The sequence below is a fragment of the Brassica napus genome, unplaced genomic scaffold (genome assembly GCF_020379485.1).
Source record: "Brassica napus cultivar Da-Ae unplaced genomic scaffold, Da-Ae ScsIHWf_1498;HRSCAF=2094, whole genome shotgun sequence".
In the NCBI taxonomy this organism is placed as follows: Eukaryota; Viridiplantae; Streptophyta; class Magnoliopsida; order Brassicales; family Brassicaceae; genus Brassica; species Brassica napus.
In genome coordinates this window covers 13699-36219 of record NW_026014911.1, presented here as the reverse complement: position 1 = coordinate 36219, position 22521 = coordinate 13699, and the positions used below count along the sequence as shown (strand labels likewise).

General features: G+C 35.5%; 4 protein-coding genes and 3 pseudogenes across 5 annotated transcripts; 4 read left to right on the top strand and 3 right to left on the bottom strand.

Moving 5' to 3' along the window:
* Window positions 1-267: 267 nt before the first annotated feature.
* On the top strand, window positions 268-2226 carry LOC106446330 (annotated as a pseudogene).
* Window positions 2227-2717: 491 nt separating this feature from the next.
* On the bottom strand, window positions 2718-4380 carry LOC125597586 (calmodulin-lysine N-methyltransferase-like). The gene is made up of 7 exons (XM_048772201.1): window positions 4222-4380; window positions 3971-4130; window positions 3803-3882; window positions 3567-3627; window positions 3377-3492; window positions 3161-3296; window positions 2718-3081 (listed from the first exon to the last, which is right to left on the bottom strand). The coding sequence occupies exons 1-7, from the start codon at window positions 4310-4312 to the stop codon at window positions 2790-2792; spliced, it is 936 nt and encodes a 311-aa protein (XP_048628158.1). The 5' UTR covers window positions 4313-4380; the 3' UTR covers window positions 2718-2789.
* Window positions 4381-4495: 115 nt separating this feature from the next.
* BNAA01G01590D lies at window positions 4496-5274 on the top strand. Its single transcript, XM_013887971.3, has 2 exons — window positions 4496-4692; window positions 4910-5274. Exons 1-2 carry the CDS (start codon window positions 4675-4677, stop codon window positions 5156-5158), a joined length of 267 nt encoding a protein of 88 aa, XP_013743425.1. The 5' UTR covers window positions 4496-4674; the 3' UTR covers window positions 5159-5274.
* A 157-nt stretch (window positions 5275-5431) lies between these two features.
* LOC106446154 (L-ascorbate peroxidase 5, peroxisomal) lies at window positions 5432-7196 on the bottom strand. Its single transcript, XM_013887870.3, has 8 exons — window positions 6946-7196; window positions 6740-6864; window positions 6488-6537; window positions 6342-6407; window positions 6135-6263; window positions 5983-6062; window positions 5800-5902; window positions 5432-5705 (listed from the first exon to the last, which is right to left on the bottom strand). Exons 1-8 carry the CDS (start codon window positions 7056-7058, stop codon window positions 5529-5531), a joined length of 843 nt encoding a protein of 280 aa, XP_013743324.1. The 5' UTR covers window positions 7059-7196; the 3' UTR covers window positions 5432-5528.
* A 1765-nt stretch (window positions 7197-8961) lies between these two features.
* Window positions 8962-11058, top strand: LOC125597585 (annotated as a pseudogene).
* Window positions 11059-11240: 182 nt separating this feature from the next.
* Window positions 11241-12727, bottom strand: LOC125597584 (annotated as a pseudogene).
* Window positions 12728-18192: 5465 nt separating this feature from the next.
* On the top strand, window positions 18193-21886 carry LOC106445680 (protein MID1-COMPLEMENTING ACTIVITY 1). Of its 2 annotated transcripts, XM_048772200.1 has the most exons (11): window positions 18230-18390; window positions 18505-18553; window positions 18636-18662; window positions 18879-19015; window positions 19143-19587; window positions 20188-20603; window positions 20700-20809; window positions 20941-21012; window positions 21115-21221; window positions 21441-21534; window positions 21625-21886. In XM_048772200.1, exons 5-11 carry the CDS (start codon window positions 19177-19179, stop codon window positions 21675-21677), a joined length of 1263 nt encoding a protein of 420 aa, XP_048628157.1. In that variant the 5' UTR covers window positions 18230-18390; window positions 18505-18553; window positions 18636-18662; window positions 18879-19015; window positions 19143-19176; the 3' UTR covers window positions 21678-21886. The 2 variants fall into 2 exon arrangements, with proteins under 2 accessions (XP_048628156.1, XP_048628157.1); XM_048772199.1 differs by lacking the exon at window positions 18636-18662 and having other exon boundaries at window positions 18193-18390.
* Window positions 21887-22521: the final 635 nt, after the last annotated feature.

The window sequence follows — 22521 nt, the reverse complement described above, 5'->3', positions numbered from 1 at the left end:
TGCAACCCATATGGCATATATTGCACGAACCATATAAAAGAAATTACAAACTATAAAAAATGTTTTCCTGTGATTTAAAGTAAATTGTTTTCTTGCATATTTTACGTATAAGATATTACTAATAACGTAACATGTACGGCACATTGGCCGACTAACATAGACAAAGGGGCACGGAGTCACGTGAAAGCCGACCTTTCTAAAAAATATCTCAAGTCCTTTAAAGATTAATATCTCTCCATTCTCTTTCTCACTATAGGTTCAAATTCTATTTCCCGAAATATATATACACCAAGCCTACACATTTACACTCTTCAAACATCTCTCACCAGAGCAGAACACAGAGTCACCGGAGAAGTCTCATCTTCGGCGGCGACACACAAACAAACAAAAGTTTTATATTTAGATTCTGGTGACTCTCTGCTCTAATGGGTTACTCTCAAAATTCTCTCTTTGTTTTTCTACTGCTTGTTTCTAGTCTTGGCGTTTCCTCCACCACCTCCTTCACCGTCGTTTAACCAGTGCAGCTACACGTCTGGCCCGGCCTTCTCTCCGGAGCAGGAACCGCTCCTTTACCCCACCACCGGATTCTCCTTAAACCCTACAGAAAACGTGTCATACAGATCCCCGCCGCTTGGTCCGGCCGTATCGGGGCCGTACTCTCTGCACACAAGAACCAACCACCGGTAAATTCACTTGCGTCAACCGGAGATGCGGTTCCCCTCCGCCGTCGAGTGCTCCGGATCCGGCGCCGCACCTCCGGCGACGCTAGCCGAGTTCACCTTGAACGGAGCCGGCGGTCTCGACTTCTACGACGTCAGCCTCGTCGACGGTTACAAACATCCCTATGGCGATCGTGCCGCAAGCGGCGGAGATGCTAGCGGCGTCGCCGGGAACTGCACATCACCTGATGCGTTAAGGAGCTCAACGGCCCTTGTCCTGCTCAGCTGAAAGTGGCGACGACGACGGGGACTGGAGATGGAGTGGGCTTGCAAAAGCGCTTGCGAGGCGTTTTGGGGACGCCGGAGTATTGCTGTAGCGGCGCGTTTTGGAACGCCGGACACGTGTAAGCCGAGCGAGTACTCGCTTGTTTTTCAAAAACGCGTTTCCTAGAGCTTATAGCTATGCTTACGACGACGGAACAAGTACGTTTACCTACTTGCGCCGGAGCTGATTACCTCTCCTCATCACTTTCTGTCCTTCTCCTAACCCAAGGTAATATATTTCATTATTTACTGCAAGTAAATAAAGCTATGGTTGTTTTCAAGTGGAAACACGAATAAGAATATTTTACAAACAAATTGTTATTTTTTTATAATTAAAGGTTTTGCTCCAATTGTCGTTGAAATCAAATTTAAAAAAAAAAGTTTGGTTTGGATTCTTTTTGAAGAATTCCGGTTTCGATTTTTTAATCACATGAAATATTCCAATACTTTTTTGAATGTTGGAGAGAATAATTCACTTTTTGTTTGTAACGTTTAATTTGAAGAGAAGGGTGAGGTCAAATCACCGTATAAAAATCATGAGACGTGTTTGTCATAATGCACCGTGTTGTTTTGTCAATTTGTGAAATGATGAGACAAGACGACATTTTCATTTTCACCCGTTGCAATAATGACATCAGCATAATAAATAAAATATCTAATGTTCTCTGTTGTATGCATAGATTTTTTTTCTTCTCATTCAAACGTCGGTGAACTGTGCCCATGTGTGGTCCGACACGGCTCTTTTGTTCATACAATAATTAACAAAACTTTTGTGATTTGTCTCAGTGTGAAGAGTGCAAAGAAGGAAGGAGTACTTGAGCCTGAAGCCGTAAGCTACTCGTCCGCGTCGCCAACTCTATCCACCGTGTTTTCGGTTGGTGTTTTAGCTGTTGGGGTGTGGGTCCGCACTACAACGCGTTTGATGATATAGCTGTAACGTATGCGTTAGAGCTTTGATAACAACAACATCATTCGAGGTTTTTATCTTAAGAGAAAGAAAAGATCATCAACTAAAAGACGACCAGAAGAAAGAGTTTGATTTGTGTGGGATTCCAAAGTTGCTAAGGATGGATTTGTTTTTAGACTGATTAGTTGTAGTAGTAGTAGTAGTTATTCATTAGGACTCTCATCTCTTACTAGTGTTTTTTAAGACAAGATGTTGTCTTTACGGATTACGGTGTTCTGTAGTAGTAGACGCCGTCTGAAAATGTACGTTGAATAATCATGCAAATTTGGCGGGTAATCACAGTTTTTAGCCAATAATATATCAGCAATATACAAATACTATTAAACTTACAATTCCATAGTGAGGCAGAATTAAAAAGAATCTCTCTCACTCGTCTTGTATTCTTCTTCTCCATGGCTCTGTTCCATCTCCATCTCCATCTCCATCTCACACCTTACGCCTCTGTTCTTGGATAATATCGTCTTCTTACTCCGTGCTGGTGAGTGATTTCTCTGTTTTCTTTATCTAAGTTTAGCTCATTTTCACTGAGATTCTCGAGTACACTTGGTCTAGAATCTTTAGCTTTGTATTATTTATATTTGTTATATATATATATCTTCCCTTTAGATTAACGGCTATGCCTAACTCGTGTATACTTGTGGGAAGTGAGGACCTCTCTATACGATTGAAAAGGAAGATAAGAGAGCATCTTGCAGAGAGTCAGAAAAGGTTTCAACTTTCAAATCCACCCACTTAATTAATATTCATTAAAGCAAACACACATAATGTTAAACAAAAAAGCTTGAAAGATTGGATTATAATCTGCGTTTATTCGCCGCAAAGATGAAACAGTCTTTTGACTATCTATGATAATTAGTAATTTGAATAAGTAAAGGGTAACAGTGGTTCTTGTCATAACTAGGCCAAGATTCATCGTCTCCCTTCACAAGCGTCTCATGGCGCTTCCAAACTTGGTCATCATATTTTTCAGTTAAGACATAATGTAAACCAACGTCTTCAATCTCCTTAAGGAACTCGTCTAAAGAGTCACCTCTCTTAGGACTGAAGAATAGTGCTTCAGAGGGTTCGTTGGCTTTGAGCAGCACCTTGATGATACTGGCAAGGTCCTTATGAAACTCCTTGAAAAAAGTACTGGCGGATAAAAAAGGAGACAATAGATGAAAAATAGAAAACTGAAATCAAGAGGAATGAAAAAAGCGAGGGAAGCTACCAATCGCTCGCAACTATGATGTCAAACGCGTTGGTCAACTCTGAGAGTTCATGCTGGTTCCAATGCAACTCCATGGCTTTTACGCTTGTGTTGTTGCTAAACGCCATGGAGTTGGACTCTATGTTACGCTTTATATCTGTATGCTTAAGTACAACAATGAATCCAAGAAGACAACTCTTAAGGAGACAGTATAATAATAATGATAATGAAGGATACAATTGACTACTTGGGGATTTCCATCTGAGATGACCACTTGTGATGCTTCGGTGGCAGCAGCAATAACTAAACCGGCTAATCCATACCCGGATCCAAGCTCAATGACTCTCTTACCTCTGCACCATCCCAAATAAAATGTGAGAAGAAGAAGAAGGTATGAGAACACAATCTTAAAACTGAAGAGAGAAACCTGAAGCGATCTGGCTGAGACATGCAGAAGTAAGCTAGAACTTCTTCTGAAGGCCACTGACCTATATAAGAATGACAGTAACTTAACTAAAATCTAACATATATTAAACAGAACAGAGCAGAGACATTGTTTCACATAAAAGTTTCTACCTAATCAAACCTAAGATTAAAATGAAAAACTCACAATTAATAATGTTTATGTGAGCATAATAACACAAGTGGGGATGAAGAGCTTACAGACAAGTCCTGTGTTATCAATGTTGTGTCGATTAGATATCTCGAAGTCATTGAGATCGCTGCAATTATCCACTCTTTGTCTGCAATAAACTCACAGAAAAAAAATCTTTAAGAGTGGAAAATCTAAAGAAGATTGTTTCATTGGATCGAAACTTTTGAAGTACTAACGTTAGATAGAGTTTGGGAGAAGCAGCGATGGGAATTGAGTAGCAAAGGGATGCTTCCCGAGAGTCTTCCGAAGAAGAATCAACCACCTGACAAGGAATCAAGTTGAATCCTTGAGTTGCCTTCCTTGAAACACGCTTGATCTCAGCTTGAGATCGAGAATCTGAGCGAAAAGTTTTGAGAGATGATTGATTCGTTAGCTATGAGAACGTGAAATCGAGAAATTGGATGAAGGGGGGAAGGGAGTCATTCACCAGATCTGTGGATAAGAGCTTGGCGAAGGATTCTCCATCTAAGAGATGAAGAAGAAGAAGAAGAAGAAGAAGAAGAAGAAGTGGGATCCATGGAAAGAATCGTTATCGCTTCCTCCGCCGGCAAATTTTTATTACAGAACTAATCAGCAAACAAGACGACAACTGTTTCCGTTAAGTGTGTGTAACAGAAGTGTTTCACATGCTCTGCCGTTTTTATGCACCGGTCGTTTTTTGGGTGAGGAAAACAGCGTGATGTTTAATTTTAATTTTTATCCCCGACAAGTTTGTCCTTTACTCCTTTATCATACAATTTGACAATGAGCCTCCGAGAGCTCTGTGAGCTCTGATCAAACCATAGCTAGAGAAGTAGGTCACCTCGTTGTCGTTCTCCTTGAGCAGAAGATCTGAGCAGCAGGAACGCGAAACAGAGCAATCCGCTCTTCTTTTTACACCATGAAAGATGATTACGAGGTGCGCCTTTGATCTGAATTTGGGATTTCGATTTTCAGATTATTAAAAGCTGCGTCATTAAATTTGAGCTAATAGTTTCCTCGCTTTGCCTATTTAATCCTCTCTCTTTACATAAAAATCCGAGCTTTAGGGTTGTTAGATTGCAAAGTTCTTGACTTTTGGTTATAACCGTTTATTTGAGATGAGATGATGAAAGTCTTCTTCTTGTTATATATAGGTTGATGAGAAGAAACAAGCAGCTGCAGATGTATTGTTTAGTTACTCCAAGTTTGCTATGGCCTGCATCGGTAACCAGACTCGTCCTACCGACATGAGGCTGCATCTCATGAAGGAGATCTCGGGATTGCCAACTTCTCTGAAAAGAAGAGAAGCTTCCAGAGCTGCAACTTCTCCTGATCCACTCGGCGAATCTTCCAGCTCCGGCACCGCCAGGCTTGATAAAGTTGATAGCTTCAGAGCTCTTTGATACTAAGTTTTACATTAATCTCCACTCTTGGTTTTGCCCAGTGATAGTGTTATGCTGTAATCTATTCTCATTGTGCGAACTCCGAAAAATAAATGTTATGCTACTACTTTTAACTATTATCCTGTTCATATAATCTCCTTAGATATTATTGGCCATATATTCATCTAGATTGGTATGATTTTCTTATACAATGGATATATACATGATGGTTTCTCTAGTCAGATTGTTTGTTATGGAGAGATTATGCTGACTTACTAATGTTAGGAGGCTGTATGTCATGAATCATTTTTTTATTTATTGCATTTCATTCAATTTAACATTTTGTAAAGTATTCTCTGTTAGCCTTTTTTTGCGCATCTGTGAAACTTCATCACTTGCCTAGTCTCCTTACTTCATAGCATATGGTAAAGATGACAGCAGCTGCAGCAACAGCGATTCCAACCGCCTGTTGCGTTACTGTTGGAAGAGTTTTTCTTGGCAGATTGCATCCTAGTTCTGAGAGTTTCTTGTGTGAGATTGCGTAATCTCTGAAGAACGCATCCTCGTCCTGACATATGACATACGCATTATCATTATACATTTTATTTTGTTGCTGAAAACCAAACAACCATCCAAACTAATTGTACTGTATTCTAATCTACCTTTGCATACAGCTTCACATAAGGTTCGAACTTGGGGTCACCGAGTAGAGCCTTGTCGGTTTTCAGTTGCAGCAGTTCTGGAGTTTCCCCATTTAGAAGCTCTCTGATAACATCAAGGCATTAAGACAAATGTAAGTTTCAGAACACTCTTTCTCGCTCTAATTTTGGTGTTTGTTGGCTTACACAAAATAAGAGTTGTCAAACTTGAGAGGATCTCGTGTCCAAGGACCTTCGAAATCTGATCTCTCCTTATGTGCACGCCCCTGTATACAAAAAGCAGCAAACCAAGTTGGTTCATTGTAGCATCTTTAGTGACTTTAAAGGAGAGTTAGTACCAAAGTGTGGCCGCCAGAGAGAGCTACAATGTCTTTATCCGTTAGACCCATACGAGAGAAGAGAGTTCTTAGATGTGAGGCACCTTGATTCGGATCTGGAAGATCTCCATCATCTGCTGACTCAGCATCCTGGAAAATCAAATGGATCTATATTACAATATGATTCTATATCCTTTAGAGGATAAGAGTGTAATTAAGTGTTATTACCTTACGGCCTGGAGTAAAATGGATTGCAGGGCCACCTGTAACTTCAACTGCAACAACTCCTGCGAGCTGAGAGTTCAAAAACAAAGAATCTCTGTTCAAACACATCCCCTCGATAAAAGGATGAAAAAGCTTTTGATGAGTTTTACTTGGTAAAGGTCTGCGTAAGAGACTCGTGGATGCTTAGCTTTTACTTCCTCTGGAAACCATAAACCAAAGTGTTCATTACATCAAAAAAAGAAACAGCCAAACCAAAGATGAAGTTAAGTGATCATGGCCCGTATTGGGCAAAGCCGAATGAAACATTGACTTTATATGCATCCAAATTTGTTAAAAAAAAAAAAATTAATTGAAATCTTTAATAAATCGCATATGGTCCAATAAATTTCATGTGAACTAACCGCAGAAGGCGACCGCTTTCTCGAGACCTTTGTTATGGGGGCGGTTTAGCTCGTCTTTGAACCTGATAGAACCATTGGGACCTCCACTTTTCTTTGTGGCATCATATGTTCCCGCGTCATGCCATCTATATTGTGTTGGGAAACATTTAAAATACAAGAAAGACAAATGTGAGAATAATGATTAGAGAGAAAGGAAGAGAGGTTACGCGAGACGGAGCATAATGGGAGCACAGTTTCGGGAAGAGATGAGAGCTCGAAGGTCCCTACGAGTCTTCTCAATCTCTTTGAGGTACTCTGCATCGACATTCACCACTGCCATTTGTCAGACCTTGAAAGAGAAGGGAAGAATAGGATTAAAGATTGACTCTGAACGAGGAACAAGACTGATCAATATATATATTTATAATATCAAAATTCAAGAGAGAGGAGTCTATGAGGAGAAGAATGTTTTGGTCAGCTGGAGAAAGCAAAGTATGTTTTGGGGAGAACCCTTGTGCTAATCTTCGCATATGTTCTTTCATTTATGCAAATATATCCTACGTATGTTATGTAATTTATACTATTTGTTTATAAATATTGTATAAAAAAAATAACATCACGATACAGATTAGGCATTTTGAGTACTAAGCCAGATACATGATGATCTTCCGTAAGAGAAATGGTTTGGTTCCGATCGAAGATGCGAGTCTCCTGCGTTATATTTGTTGGGTTTAGTATTTGTATTTGGGCCTTTTGGATTATTGGGCTTAAGAATAAAGTCTGAGAAATGGGCTTTTTTTCCGACAATAGATCTTTTCAAAAGTTATAACCAAAATTTTATAAAAATTAAAAAAATTACATTCTAAGTGGCACTTGTCTATGTTTTCTAAATCATATTTCAAAGAATTTTAGAGTATTTTATATAAACTATAGTCTAAATATTATACTCTCTAGCAAAATAATATTTTGCAGGCTATAGTTGGTCGCATATATCAAATCTTTATTGTTTCGCATGCTTTCCTTAAATAAAACCTACGGAATTACCTAATGTGATTAAAATATATATATAGCAATTAATGATTTTAAACAATAAAGATTTGATAACAATTTGTATATTTTTTTATCATTTTTGTTTATTTCTTTATTATTAAAATAAATTACATAATTACATTAATCATATAATAAAAATCTAGATTTTTTTGTATATGTTGTATTTTGAATTTTTCAAAACGAGTATAAATTACTAAAACTGTTAAAAGTCTCACATAAACTTTTATGATCAAAGTTTAAATTTTTTTTTATATTAAGATATAATGATTATAAGACAATATGAAGAAATAATTTTATTTTAATAGGTTTTTATGTTAATATATATATATATATATATATATATTTTTTATATCGTTTAAATTAAACTATACATTGTATGAAAATGTATACTTATATTTTGATATTTGCATTGAACATATATTGAAAAGTTAATATTTTAATCTTGAAATTTTCATTGTTTTTTAAATGATTATAAATTATTGAAATTATTCCACTTTAAAAAAAAATTTGATGGTGTAAACTTTTGTTACATAAATATGCAAATAATCATAAAATCATATGAGTAGAAACTTCATTTAATCCATATTAAAAGTGTACTATCTATATATATATGTTAATATCATTTAAATTTAATTATATATCATATACAATAGTTAAGATTGATTGTTTTGATTTATTTACCCTAAAATGATTGCGAATAAACAAGAGTGATAGTTTGATTTATATGCACACGCCAATTTATTATATAATAGTAACTGATTTCTTAGTTATTTAATATATATTCTTATTATTTTATTATTTCATAATATGCAGAAAAACATAAAATAAATAATAAATATAAAATATTTATTCTGCAAAAGGTACAGATCTTAGTCTAAGTATGTATTTCTTTAATTATTTTAAATCATAAGTATTTTATAAATCTCAGGTCAAAACAAACAAACAAATGAGAATAAATTTCAAAATCAATATTTATATTCAACAATAACCAAAATGAAAAAGAAAAAAATATTGAAGATATATAGGATTTGCACGTGAACGTAAACTTCTCATAACCATAATTAATTTTTAAATTACTAAATCATGATATAACACCGAAGTGACATAGTTTCTAATCAAATAGACCCAAGATTTTTCGAACTAAACGTTAAGTTCTTATACGATAAGTGACTTTTTGACTTTAAAAAAAAAAAATGAGATCATCTCATCAGTAAACAAATTATGTAATTAACAAAAAGTTAAAAAAATTGTGTGAAAACCAAAATATTAATTCAATCAAGAATATAAATTTATTTTTCCATATAATATTTTTTAAATAGTTTGGAGGAGAAAAGAAAAAGGAGGCAAAAGAATCGGGATGGCAGAGATTAGTCTTCCTCCATTTAACGAACGCTTCAATGGCAATATTTCGCGGCAAATCACTTACTTCTCTTTCTCTCTGTCGATCCAAATCATCTTCCTCACGTTTTTGTTAACAACCCAACAAACAGCATCTTCTTCCTCCTCCTTTGATCAATCACGTCTTTGTGTTTTCCTCTTTACATTTTTTCTTTCTTAGTTTGGGTTTCCACATTTACTTGAGTTTTTGTTTGTGCGGGAGAGATGTTTAATTGAATGTAAATGGTAGACTATTCGGAGGAATAGGATTCGTATTGTGGGGTGGTTCCTCTTCCTCAGGCTTAGATCTGAGGTTGCATTTACGTTTTTCTGTATTGTGTCATTCGTCATCACGTTTTGGGCTTCGGCAATGAGCGCGTCAAGGTTCATAAAGTGCGTCACGGTTGGTGATGGAGCTGTCGGTAAAACATGTTTGCTCATTTCTTACACCAGCAACACCTTTCCCACGGTATCATACATTTCTTCTTGCAATCTGATGAGATCTTTTAATTTTGTCATTTTTTTTTTAAATATCTTTTGTCTGATTGAAAGCATTTTCCGTGGAACAGGACTATGTCCCCACTGTTTTCGACAACTTTAGTGCCAATGTGGTTGTTAATGGAGCCACGGTCAATCTTGGATTGTGGGATACTGCAGGTAAATATGAATTGATGATGACCACCCATTTAATCACCGAGTTGCAGCTATTAATATATATCAATCACAAATTATGTTTTTATCATTGTGTTTACAGGGCAGGAGGACTATAACAGACTAAGACCTTTGAGTTACCGCGGTGGCTGATGTATTCATTCTAGCCTTCTCTCTCATTAGTAAGGCTAGTTACGAAAATGTTTCCAAGAAGTGGATCCCAGAGCTGAAGCACTATGCTCCTGGTGTCCCCATCGTCCTTGTTGGAACCAAACTTGGTAACTTACTCTTGCATTTGCTTTTAATGCATTTTATTTATTTCTGACAATCAGCACCTTTACTTATAGCTATTTTCCTTCGACTTTGCGTAAGCTGCTCTGATTTGTATGACATGCGTGGATGTGACTTCACATTTTCCAAAATGAATCATTTAGGTGAAACGGAGGCTAGTTTCATAGCATACATTGGTCAACATGTTTCTTCTTGTATCTTCCATTTCTTGTGAACCATGTGCTATATAACCTTCTCTAGTGACGATCACCTCTTAAACCTTTTAGTTAGCTACATTTAGAGAGGCAAATCCTCCAATCAAATAGCTAACGTATAGCATGTATGTACTGTACCTCCAGAAAAGTCACTTGCAAGAGTTTCGACTATAGATTCCTCTTTGGCTGCATCTGAATCTTTGGTATCTGCAACTCGGATACTTGGTCTTGCCCCTTTTGGTTATTTAACCTTGTTTTTTTTAATCAGATCTTCGGGATGACAAACAGTTTTTTGTCGACCATCCTGGTGCCGTCCCTATTACCACTGCTCAGGTATGAATACTTTTCATTTCCTCGGTGCATTTTTCCCAGTTTTACAAAAACCCGTTAAATCATTTGCCTGTTCTGCTCTGCATAATAGGGAGAGGAGCTCAAGAACCTAATCGAAGCGCCTGCTTACATCGAGTGCAGTTCAAAATCACAAGAGGTAAGTAAAGTAAAGAAATCTTATGAACCATTTTTTTTTCAATGTTGCTCCCATCTTTCAGATGAAAAACCATGTGGATATAAACTGCAGAATGTGAAGGGAGTCTTTGATGCAGCGATCAGAGTGGTCCTTCAACCTCCAAAGCAGAAGAAAAGAAGAACAAAGCACAAAAGGCTTGTTCCATTTGTAATAGCTTTCATGGAGACCAAGAAGCATTTTCATGCCAAAAGGCTTGTTCCATTTTCAATTTTTGTTTCTTTCCAGTGTTCATTGTGAATGCTGTCTCTTAGTTCCTTTTAAAACGATTTGGGTTGAGTTTAATTCAACTTTATGTTTCAATTGATAGTCGAGAGAGCTAATATTGCTGTACTACTCTCTTCTCCACTCTTAAATATTTTGTTCAACGTGATGATGATGCATATGCAACCAGATTCCATCTTGAAAAGAGAGTCAGCAAGAGAGGATTGGGTCGGAGTACTAATCTTTTACTATATTAAGCAACCGCGGAACTATAACAAACAGTGTTCTTATTCAACCTTTTTAAGGCTAAATAAAAAAAAATGTTTGGTCCGACTCCAGCACATAGGTTCCTTGTTAAAAAATCTTCTTCCTGCTCTTATCAGAAAGGGACGGTGTAAGGTAAGGCGTGGACATCAGCTTCTGGTAAAAGGCGAGCACATGGCCACGCCATTGAACTGCTTATGGCTTGCTTGCTCTCGTTATTTCTGTTAAGTTGTTTGCATCTTTCTGAGCCAAACTTGTGGCAACTTGGCTTCTTCATGAACCACCAACATTCATCATCTTCCGAGCTAGTTAGCTCTACTCTGTTAGGGACCCAGTTCTCAACTACATCCAAGAATTGCACCGCCATTGATGGAGGGCACAACCTGCATAAGCCGCTTGAAGTAGTGGATGACAATTTCCTCTCTTTGCCTACTCTCGTTCTGTAAATTTGGTCTTTTTTTTTCTCTTCATGTGGCTTTGAAGTGGAACAAGGATGTTGTTCTTGCGGCTGCTCTCTAGTTACACTCTTCACGGTATCTAACTTTATTCTCGGGGGAGGGACAAGGTCTTTCTTGATCCTTGTTGGTGGTCGTCACCATCACCTCAGGATCATCATTCTGCCTTCGGATAGGCAACCGAATCCGGAAGATGCTTTCTTCAAATTCATATGATAAAACATATTTGAAGAAAGAAGGTCAACAATGTCCTGAAAAGGTAAATAGACCCAACAAGAACACAAACAAACTCACCAGAGTCGTTGTTGTTGTTATTATGTGGCAGCTTCTCCTTGTGCTGCTTAGGCAGCTCATTGCTGTTAAGAGTGCTATCACAAGAGTTCTGAGACGTGGACTGAACCAAGTCACGTTCTACAGTAAGACTACTCTTCTCCAAACAGCCATTCTCACTTGCTTTTAGTTTGGGAACTTTCTGGTTGTTCTTGCCATCTTTAGCAACTACTTCTTCTTTGCGCCTTCTCTTATGAGAGTGTTTCTCGCTTTCCCTCTCCTTCCTCTTTTTATCCTTCTTTTCTCTTTTTCTCTCCTTCTTTGTTAGTTCTTTCTTAGCTTTCTCCTCTGCCCTCTAAAGCAAAAGATCAATGATCAGCTCACAGTACTTGCCAAGCAGAAACAAGAACTCATATCATATAGAGGCAACCCTTAAACCCACAACATGTACTCAACAAGGGACTGTGTAAATATTTTGTTACACTTATTTGTACATTGAATCGGTCTTTTTTTTTTTAATATATTCACATTGTATCATCGTTTTCATAGAAAAAATACATCTTTTTTCATTCATGGCGGCAACACACAAGGAAAGCTTGAGCATTCGAAATCCCCCAATTAACCAAAACCGACGTGTGGTTAAATGCTCAAAACAAACCTTGATCGATTCGATCAGAGCCCGCTTCCGTTCAGTACATAGCCAGGTGCGGGAACGGAAACACCGAGACATCTCTTTCGATTAGGGACAACAATCAAATCTCAGATCTCGCGGAGACCAGCCGAAACCCTAGATCGATCACGAGAGACTACGAGAGTGGGGGTTACAGTGAGATATAATCGGGGGCTTTCTAATAACGCGCGCCAAATCATATCAACGGTATCGGAATTGGATTGATCGGAGAAGAGAGAAGGGGGAGCCGCGAGATCTCGAAATCCTTCGGAAGCTCTCCGATGAAACAAAAAAAGTGTCGCCTCTCAACGCATATAAGGTCTACTTATAGCCACGGAGAAAAAAAAAAAAAAGGAAAGACCCTACATGGGCCAAAAAGCCTTGTTTATAGACTTTTTCTTCTTTCTCCCTTTTATATAATAACAACACGCTTTCGTGGCGGCTGCTTAGCGAAAGAAGTTTTAGGCCCATAATAGTGTATGCGTAGGCCCAAATATATCTGAGGCTTTTTTTTTTTTTTTTTTGAATAAAGTCTTCCAAATTAAACATAAACTAGTCTACCTCGCTACCACTTTAAGTGATTTTAAGGTTTTTGCATTTGGATTAATAAAATACAAACTTCTATATAATTTATCTTGATTACATAAAAATATCATTAAATGAAATTAATTCAACCAATAAAAAAAATCAGTATTTTGCAATTGGTCACAAAATTTAAATGATATTAAATTCTATCTAAAATAATGAGAACATCAATTATTTTGAAACAATTTTTTTTTCTCTCTAAACACCACTTATAGTTGGATAAAGTTTGCATGAAGCAAGTTTCATGAATTATTGAATCCCAACCTATGAGCGACAAAGGTAAAGGCTAGAAACCAACAAAACAATAAAAGACATATCTAGTGATAAGAACCATGACCATGACGACCACGTTTTCCTCTCCCTCGAATAGTCTTCCGTTCCATATCTTGGTATTTGATTGGGGTTTTTGTCTTCCTCCCACCTCTTGTCAAGTTGAGCGAGCTAGATGGCTCTGTCTCAAAATCATCTACATCTCCTACCACTTTGAACCGAGAAAGACTCTCAAATGCATAAGGAATATGTGACGTGGTTAAGGGATCAGCAACTAAAATTTTACAAACCTTAGTGTTGATAATTGTTGATGAAGAATACTTCATAATAGGTGCTGTAATGGGAGTAGATTGTGAACCTACTAATATGGTGGCAGAGTTTGGCGAGGCAGTGTGGTTTTCCTGCTCTAAAGTACGTTGCAAAGCCGGAGTGATTTCATATTCATATACGAGACCTTCGATCTCTTTAATATGCTTTTAAGAAAATAAGTTAATTCCCTTAGTGAATATGTTTAATGTAGTAACTAGAGAGGTTTATATCATGGTAAAAAAAACACACTAGAATGTATTCTGTTTAATAGACTTTGTCCTATTTTCCCTTCAGCCAATGTTAATATGATAGGCTTTACTAATCAACTATTCAGCCCATCTGTGTGATGATGAAATATGTTTATGTTCATATAATCCATCTGTAACCAATTAAAACATAACGAAAATAAATTATAATTCAAAAATCCTGAACCTCATTGGCTGTTAGTCAATTGATATGGAGAATTTACTATCGTGTCAGACTATAAATATTGATATAGATTCAACAAATCGTGGGCTATGATTACTTGCAAGTTACAAACTCTTGGTTCACGGGCTCTTTAAGCTACCATGTTACGTTTCGTTGATTAGCACATGAGTTTGTTTTATGTGTGTGTTTATATATTGCATCTAAGATTTTCATGTGTGATTTTTCTTCGGCTTGATTAGACTTGAGTGTTTTATACATGTTTTATGATATCTAACCATTTTAAATATGTTATATTTTGGGCATATCAGTAAAGATAAATGTATTTATATTTATTTTGCGAATGTAGCTAACTTCACCAAATTAAGTTTTCGTAATACGAGGATTGATCCATGAGTGTTTAAATAAAAAGAAATGGTTAGGCTTTCAGAATACTCCTCGTGTATTCCATGTAGAGTCGAAAATTAATTCATCTTGAGGATTGAGTGCTAATCTGTGGTTAACTAGCCTAAGATCAGATTAACCTGTCTCGTATGCCTCTATAGAGTTCATGCTGCAAATAAAAAGACAAATAGAAATTGTATTAAAATTTGGAAACGACTTATACATTTAAAACTCTCATCCTAAATTTTTGAGCTTCAAATTTTTATGCAAAGTGTATTGATGCTTGTTCGACCTAAAAAGAGTGTGTTGGTGATGTTTATAGTTTAATAATTTTATTTGGGTCAGAAAAATGCAGATTTTGAGAGGTACTGTGCCATTTTTATAAGTTCGATTCCGACAAAGTGTTAGACATTCGATGACCATTTACACTAATATAACCCTAAACATTAGTTATAAGTACTGAACATATACTTTTTGTTATGTAGGAGTAATTATTTTATCATGTGAATGGAAATTTTAGCTGGCCCATTTATTGTTACAGATAAGGACATTTTCAGAACATTTGTTTTAAAATAAAGTATGATGCACGATTATTCCCAACTAAACCACATGGAGACAATCCACAAACAATTAAAACAACAGTTTCTCAATCTTTATTACATCCAATAAGAAGTTTCCTGTAGTATTACTTTTATGATTTTGATATACTAATATAAATTAGTTCGTATTACTTCCTCTAAAACTCTTGTTCAAAAACATTTCCGTAACCTTAATTTGCTGGCTGCGAAAACACATTCTATATATTAAAATCGCTTAGACCTGCACACACACGCATCCTTGCGTTAAATGCCACAAAACTACATAACTAATAGTTTATTTTGTTTCGGGCATCGTCTTAATTGTCATTGGTGTTTCATTTGAAGTTTTGGGTGCGATGTGTGATGAGCCGACTAGAAAGAAGAAATAGCAGGACATTTACAAGATATATTTATTTTCCAATACCTTGGTCATTGTCATGGAGCAACTGTAATATTAACATTTAAACGGGAACTACTATTTTAATGCTAAAGTCTCATTAGTATACTTTTGGGGAAAGTTGATTACACTAGTAATTTATATATGTAGAGTAAACGCATGGTATATAGGCACTACTAAAAAGGAAGAGGGAGTAGCAGTCGTATTCCACCAGGACCACCACCACCACCAACACCAATGTCCAACCTTTCCACTCATGCATATTGTATACGTGCCAAAATATTTATGATCTCTTGTAGTGATAGGTTATATACATACATCCAACGTAGGTTTATACATATTTAAAAAAAAAACTTACGGTGCATGGATATTCGTAGCGTTTTATCCTGAATTTGCATAGTTTGATTTGGGCAATGTGGTGTATAGTAGGATAGTCATGGAGTGAGTTGGCGATTTTAATCAACTATTTTTGGTTAATATATGAAAAAAGCAAATGCATATTTATTTGTTGGTAAAGTTCTTTGTTCCTTTTCATGGTTGGAGTCTCAAAACCAAAATATGTCTTTGTCCTTAGATGACGCCGATAAATTGGTTTACCGTCCGTTTCGCCAGCTGTATAGAAAACAGTCACGGTAATCCAAGATCAACCTGGGGGAAATTAATCAAAATGAAAGTTTATAGAATAAAAAGGTAATGATACCAAAGCTGCGTTTCAAAGACAAAAATTTCAACCGAAAAGGGAATAAAGAGTGGAATTTGTGATGGGTTACTGATTACCCTTCGTATCTTATAATCATCATCATCATTACTAAGATGACTGTAACTCAACTATATGTCTCGTTTCGGTTGACGATTGAATTCTTGTAAACAGCTTAAAAAAGAAGAAATCATAAGCAAAGTCTATTGTGCCCTTATATTACGAAGAATTACATTATTCGTTTCAGACGAGGGCCCTATTTATGCCGACAACAAGGTCATACGTACATCTCAGTATTTGATTTGTTAACCGGAAAGTAATATTTCAACGGTGTAAAAAAAATCGTCAACGTTGTTTTAGTACTCAAATATCGAGACATTACTAAGATGTAATTAAGGTAAGTCTAGTCTACACATGGTTCTGTCTTAAAAAAGATCAACTAGATTTTGATCCGCACATTCGCACGAATATTTTTCATTTTATGAATGTATACTTTTGATTTATTATAAATATTTTAAGTATATAATTTTAATTTTAGTGTTATATATTGTGAATATAAACCTATTATATTAGTAAATTATATACATAGTAGCATCCATCATATTATTTTATTAAATTTTATTGATATATAATTTTTTTTGATGTTATGATATTAAACTTTTTTTTGTTATTAAATTAAAACTTCAAAATATTAGATTACTTTAATTTTTATAACATAGTTTATTTTTTTGTTACATTTCAAGAAGTTATTCTTTATTATCTATGATTATACCTTTTGAATTTTTTTTTAAAATTATCATTTAAGTTTGCATACTTATTTTTAAATTTTATATTTTGTCAAAATTGTTTGGAAAATTACACAACTATATTTGAGGTGGGAGATTATATGATTTTAGAATTTTTTTTTTGTTACTAAATTAATACATTATTTTATATAAATAATTTTAATTTCGGTAAGATTTTTATATATCTCTCAGAATATTTTTATAATTAATATAAATATTAAATTTATAATTAAAATTTGATTTGTCATTAGTACTTTGAATGAATTATTAAAATTTGATAGTTTTCTAATAACATATTTTAAATAGTATATGAACTAAATGTTAGTTATAAACTATTATATTTTTGTATATTAATTTTTTTAAACAATATATTGTTGAGAGTTTCAAAATAAAAAATAAAATAATATGTAGTTGTAGTTATTAAATTTTAACCTATGTTTATAAATTTAATTTTCTAAAAAAATATAATATATTTTACGAATTTTAACACATTTTAATGATGAGTGATAATTTATTTAAATGAAACTATTTCAAAAATAAAATAGATAAATTTACCCATATTTAATTCATATAGTACTTCTATTTTACTATAATACATAATATAATTAACATATATATAAAAATAGTATAGAATTTTATTTTATTGTTTTATAATAAATTTTTAATTAACTTTGAATTATAAAGTTATATTAGTATTTACGAAATTAATTAAGTATTATTTTATAAAAATACTTAGAAGGTTGGTAGGATTTTGTTAGATTTTTTCTCAACAGAATTTGATATACTTAAAAATAAATTTAAATTTATATTTGTTTTATTATTAATGTAAATAATGATATATGTCATATTAAGTAATTTTTTTAGATGGTCCTAAATGACTTGTTACAGTGGATAAAAAAATAAGATTCTATTTTAATTGATTAGAAACGTCAATAACTTATTAGTGTAACGATTTAAAAACGCCAAAAAAAACAATTAAAAAAACGCACATTAGAATAGAAGGTAGGTTTTATTAAATTGATGGTGGTGAAGTGAAAAAGAAAAGTCACCGAGGGCAATAGTGGTAAATAAAGAGAGATGAGCAGGGGCGTATTAGTAAATTACAGAGCAAAGGAGGGGGCACTTCATCTCCGACGAGTGGCAAGTGGTGAAGGTGTGGGGGAAAGCTAGAAATCGACAAAAACAAACCGTCTTCTCTCGATATGACTCATCTCTCTGCATAGTCTTCTTCTCTTAACACAGGAGAATCTTCTCTCTTCTCTCATTTCGAAGACGACGAACAAATCTCCAAGGTCATTTGCATTTTGCATTTCCCCGGAAAACTTAATTATTTTTTTTTTTTTAAATGTTCTTCAGTCAATATTCTAACATTTTTCAATTTTTTATAAATCCGTTTTTGTTTATAGGAAGGCGTGAAGAGTAAAAGTATAACTGTTACCTTCCTCAATGCATTAAGTGAGCATTCCAATCCAATCCTCTTTCCTCTTTCTCTCTCTCTTAATTTAAAACTATTTTGACTTGATTCTCGCCGGAGCAGTTTGTTCGCCGGCGCATTCTCTCGGAGGTTATACTGTTCATTGTCTTCCCTCTTTCTCTTTACATCGTCTTTGGCTTTTCTTTTTTTTCTCTTTTGCTTTCGTCAGCTTCAAGTGTTCAAAGATGAAACCGTTTTTTATTTTCTTTTTTGAAGATCTTTGACTGTTCAAAAAGCCTAACGACCTGGAGAATCTCTTCGATTCGTATCTTATCAACTTTTTTTTCTTCTTTTTTTTTCTTACAGTCTAAGAAGAATCTGCTCCCTGTTTAGTCAAGCCTCCTCATGAACTGAGCAGACCTCTGATCCGACGTCGTACTCGATCTCAATCAAAAATGTCGTCGTCGGATTAACTCGGATCCGTAATATTACCTCACTCGAAGGTAACAATCTCGAACAATCTCAGCTTATAGATCTTAAAACTTTGCTTGGATAAAACGTCACGTGTTCGATTCCCCTTGAAAGGAATCCTTAATTTTAATATGGTTTGGGGTTTTTAACATGTTTCAGGAACTTTCTCGCGGTTAATTGATTTTGAGAGTTAATGTCACACTCATGGGATGGACTCGGGGAGATAGCGTCAGTAGCTCAGCTCACGGGCCTAGACGCAGTCAAGCTCATAGGCCTCATAGTCAAAGCCGCGAACACCGCGTGGATGCACAAGAAGAACTGCCGCCAGTTCGCTCAGCACCTCAAACTCATCGGCAACTTGCTCGAACAGCTCAAGATCTCGGAGATGAAGAAGTATCCAGAGACTCGCGAGCCTCTCGAAGGGCTCGAGGATGCTCTGAGGAGGTCTTACATTTTGGTTAACAGTTGTCGTGACAGGAGCTATCTTTACCTGTTGGCTATGGGATGGAACATTGTTTATCAGTTCAGGAAAGCTCAGGACGAGATTGATCGTTTTCTCAAGATCATACCACTCATCACTTTGGTTGATAACGCTCGTGTTAGGGTAAGTTTAGCTGAGTTTTTCATTCTAAAGAGATAAGACAATCTTGTTTAGCCCTAGACATTTGGTTCCTGAATCAGTTCGGTTCTAGAGATTTAGGATTGTTTCGGGCAATTAGAAAATTTGATTCGGTTATTTCGGTTTCAGTCTTGTTAGGATAACAAAGTCGGCTAATATCTTACGTAATTTCGAATCTTTATTCGGTTCGGGTTCAGTTCTGGTTTTCGGTTAATTTAGGTTAAAAAGTCAGAAAATTCGGGGGTTTTTGGATTAAATATTAGATTTTTTTAGTGTTTTTGATTCAACATTTTGGATATAAAACCCGATTGTTGGTATTTTTGTTTATAAATTATATTTTTCTGTTTAAGATAACAAATAACAAAGTTGGGAACTGGCTAATATTTGAGTTGATTTCAGATTTTATCCGGTTCCAATATCAGATTTTTTCGGGATTTGGATAATTAGGATAATTTTAAATATCCTAGATAAACATTCTATTTTGGTATTTAGGTTTATAAATAGGTTTGGTTAGGTTCTCCAGTTCCAGATAAATGTGCCCATGTTTAATGTTGTTGATGGGGGTAATGGTTTTTCTTTGTGCAGGAGAGGTTAGAGTACATTGACCGTGATCAGTTCGAGTACACTCTCGATGAAGAGGATAGACACGTGCAAGATGTTATTTTGAAACAAGAATCCACCAGAGAAGCGGCTTCCGTGCTCAAGAAGACTCTCTCTTGCTCGTACCCTAACTTGCGTTTCTGTGATGCTCTCAAAACCGAAAACGAGAAGCTGCAGCTCGAGCTTCAGCGTTCTCAGGAGCATTATGATGTGGCTCAGTGTGAAGTCATTCAGCGTTTGATTGGTGTGACTCAAACTGTTGCTGAGGTTGATGGCGGCTCTGAGAAGGAGCTGTCCAAGAAAGCTTCTAATAAAAAGGCTGACCGTAGTGTAAGCCATAAGATGGAGTATTCGTATGAGGAAGATCCTCCCATGAAAAGCACTAGTCGTGCAGCTTCAAGGTTGCATAACTTCATGTGCTTTATTAAAATGCAATTTGTGATTAGTTTATGTGACTAATGTTTGAATAACGCTGGCTATATAATTGTTTCATGCAGATCCACTTCTTCTGTTACATCAGGACATGATATGCTTTCACGAAGAGCATCACTACACCATGAAGAATGGCACACTGATTTACTAGCTTGTTGCTCGGAACCTTCTCTTTGTGAGTTCTTCCCCTCTTCTTGCTTCCACTGTGATTCCACTTTGTTTTCTCCGTTATATAAGAAAGGTGATTAGCGTTTCACGTTCCATACGTTCTTGTTATTGTGAATGATGCAATGATGGAACTCGCAGGCTTGAAGACATTTTTTTTCCCGTGTGGTACTTTGGCAAAGATTGCCACTGCAGCAACTAACAGACACATCTGTAAGTGGGATATAATTAGTCAACTTTATCATGTTACAATTTGTTAATAAATAATACTTGTGAAAACTAAGATGTTGACTTTGTTTTTGTTGGTCCTTCCAGCTTCAGCTGAAGCATGTAATGAGCTAATGGCATATTCTTTGATACTTTCTTGTTGCTGCTACACTTGTTGTGTAAGGAGGAAACTCCGGAAAACACTCAACATTACGGTACACTCTCTTCAAAACCCCTGAACCCCTTATCCATCTCAATAATCTTTTGATTCCAAACATCTATATATGGCTCCAAGAAAACAATAGATTAAAAAAATAAAAATTAAGTAGGCACCTCTAACACTCTAGTAAATATTATAGGTGAGATTGAAACACTTCATCTCAAGAGCTTCAAATCCGCATTTGTCACATACTTGAGGTTTTCTGATTTGGCAGGGAGGGTTCATTGACGATTTTCTATCTCATTTGATGTGTTGTTGCTGTGCTCTTGTCCAAGAACTGCGAGAAGTTGAGATTCGTGGGGCTTATGGTATGAACTATATAGATAGATACATCTTAACACAACGTTTGGTTTTAGCCTTAAAGCATGAACAAATATCGTTTCTTAATATCCTCGCAGGTACGGAGAAGACGAAAATAAGTCCACCTTCGTCGCAGTTCATGGAACATTGAATTCTTATACAAAAAGGTGAACTAAACAACGTTATGACACGAGCTTCTTCGTGCTACTTTCTTACTGTCTTTTTGTCTTTGCATGTAAATGAGTTTGGGATTCCCATCGACTTTTCAGTAATTGTGCTGTGTATCGTATAGACTATGGACTAACTAAAACCTCGCCTTTGACTTTGATCATATGATGATGATAGTGGTGTTACGTTCAAGGTTTCTTGATTTCAGACAAAAGTTTTATCATTTGGGTCTAAATAGCAATTTTATATAAATTGAGGATTGAGTAGCATATCTTATTACTAGGTGTTTTGTCCGTACATGCGGACATAATCATCTTACAAATACTTATTATTTTATGATTTATTAATCTAAAAATCGGTATAATAAAACTCTAATTGGTGAACAATAAAGAAAAAAAATATGGTAAATTCTTTGTTCCTCGAAATTTATACCAGTTATGTTGAAATTTTAGTTAAATTGTTGAAAGGTAGATCTCACTTTTTTCTTCTAAATTCTTCATGGAAGAATGAATTTATAAGAAAAACCTTTTTCAACTTTATACAAGATCGTTTAAGTAATAGAGTCAATGGGTGGACTTTCAAGTTTTTCACAAAAGGTGGAAAGGAAGTGATCATTAAAACAGTGATTACGGCATTACCAAATCATACGATGTCCTGCTATCGATTGCCTAAAGCAACGGTGAAAAAACTGACAAGCGCGGTATCATAATTTTGGTGGAGTCCAGGGGGAAGTACAAGAGGCATACACTGGAAATCATGGGACAAGGTATGTGTAGACAAAGAGGATGGAGGTCTGGGGTTTAAAGATATCACTGATTTCAACACAG

Coding starts and splice junctions, on each gene's coding strand:
- LOC125597586 (XM_048772201.1), bottom strand. CDS start 4,312: ATGGATCCCACTTCTTCTTCTTCTTCTTCTTCTTCTTCTTCTTCATCT. Junction 3,883..3,970: donor TCTCCCAAACTCTATCTAAC/GTTAGTACTTCA, acceptor AGTTTATTGCAG/ACAAAGAGTGGATAATTGCA. Junction 3,297..3,376: donor AAATCCCCAAGTAGTCAATT/GTATCCTTCATT, acceptor TTAAGCATACAG/ATATAAAGCGTAACATAGAG.
- LOC106445680 (XM_048772199.1), top strand. CDS start 19,177: ATGTCACACTCATGGGATGGACTCGGGGAGATAGCGTCAGTAGCTCAG. Junction 21,013..21,114: donor AGCAACTAACAGACACATCT/GTAAGTGGGATA, acceptor TGGTCCTTCCAG/CTTCAGCTGAAGCATGTAAT. Junction 21,535..21,624: donor TGAGATTCGTGGGGCTTATG/GTATGAACTATA, acceptor ATATCCTCGCAG/GTACGGAGAAGACGAAAATA.
- LOC106446154 (XM_013887870.3), bottom strand. CDS start 7,058: ATGGCAGTGGTGAATGTCGATGCAGAGTACCTCAAAGAGATTGAGAAG. Junction 6,408..6,487: donor CTTACGCAGACCTTTACCAA/GTAAAACTCATC, acceptor TTGAACTCTCAG/CTCGCAGGAGTTGTTGCAGT. Junction 5,706..5,799: donor ATGTGAAGCTGTATGCAAAG/GTAGATTAGAAT, acceptor GTCATATGTCAG/GACGAGGATGCGTTCTTCAG.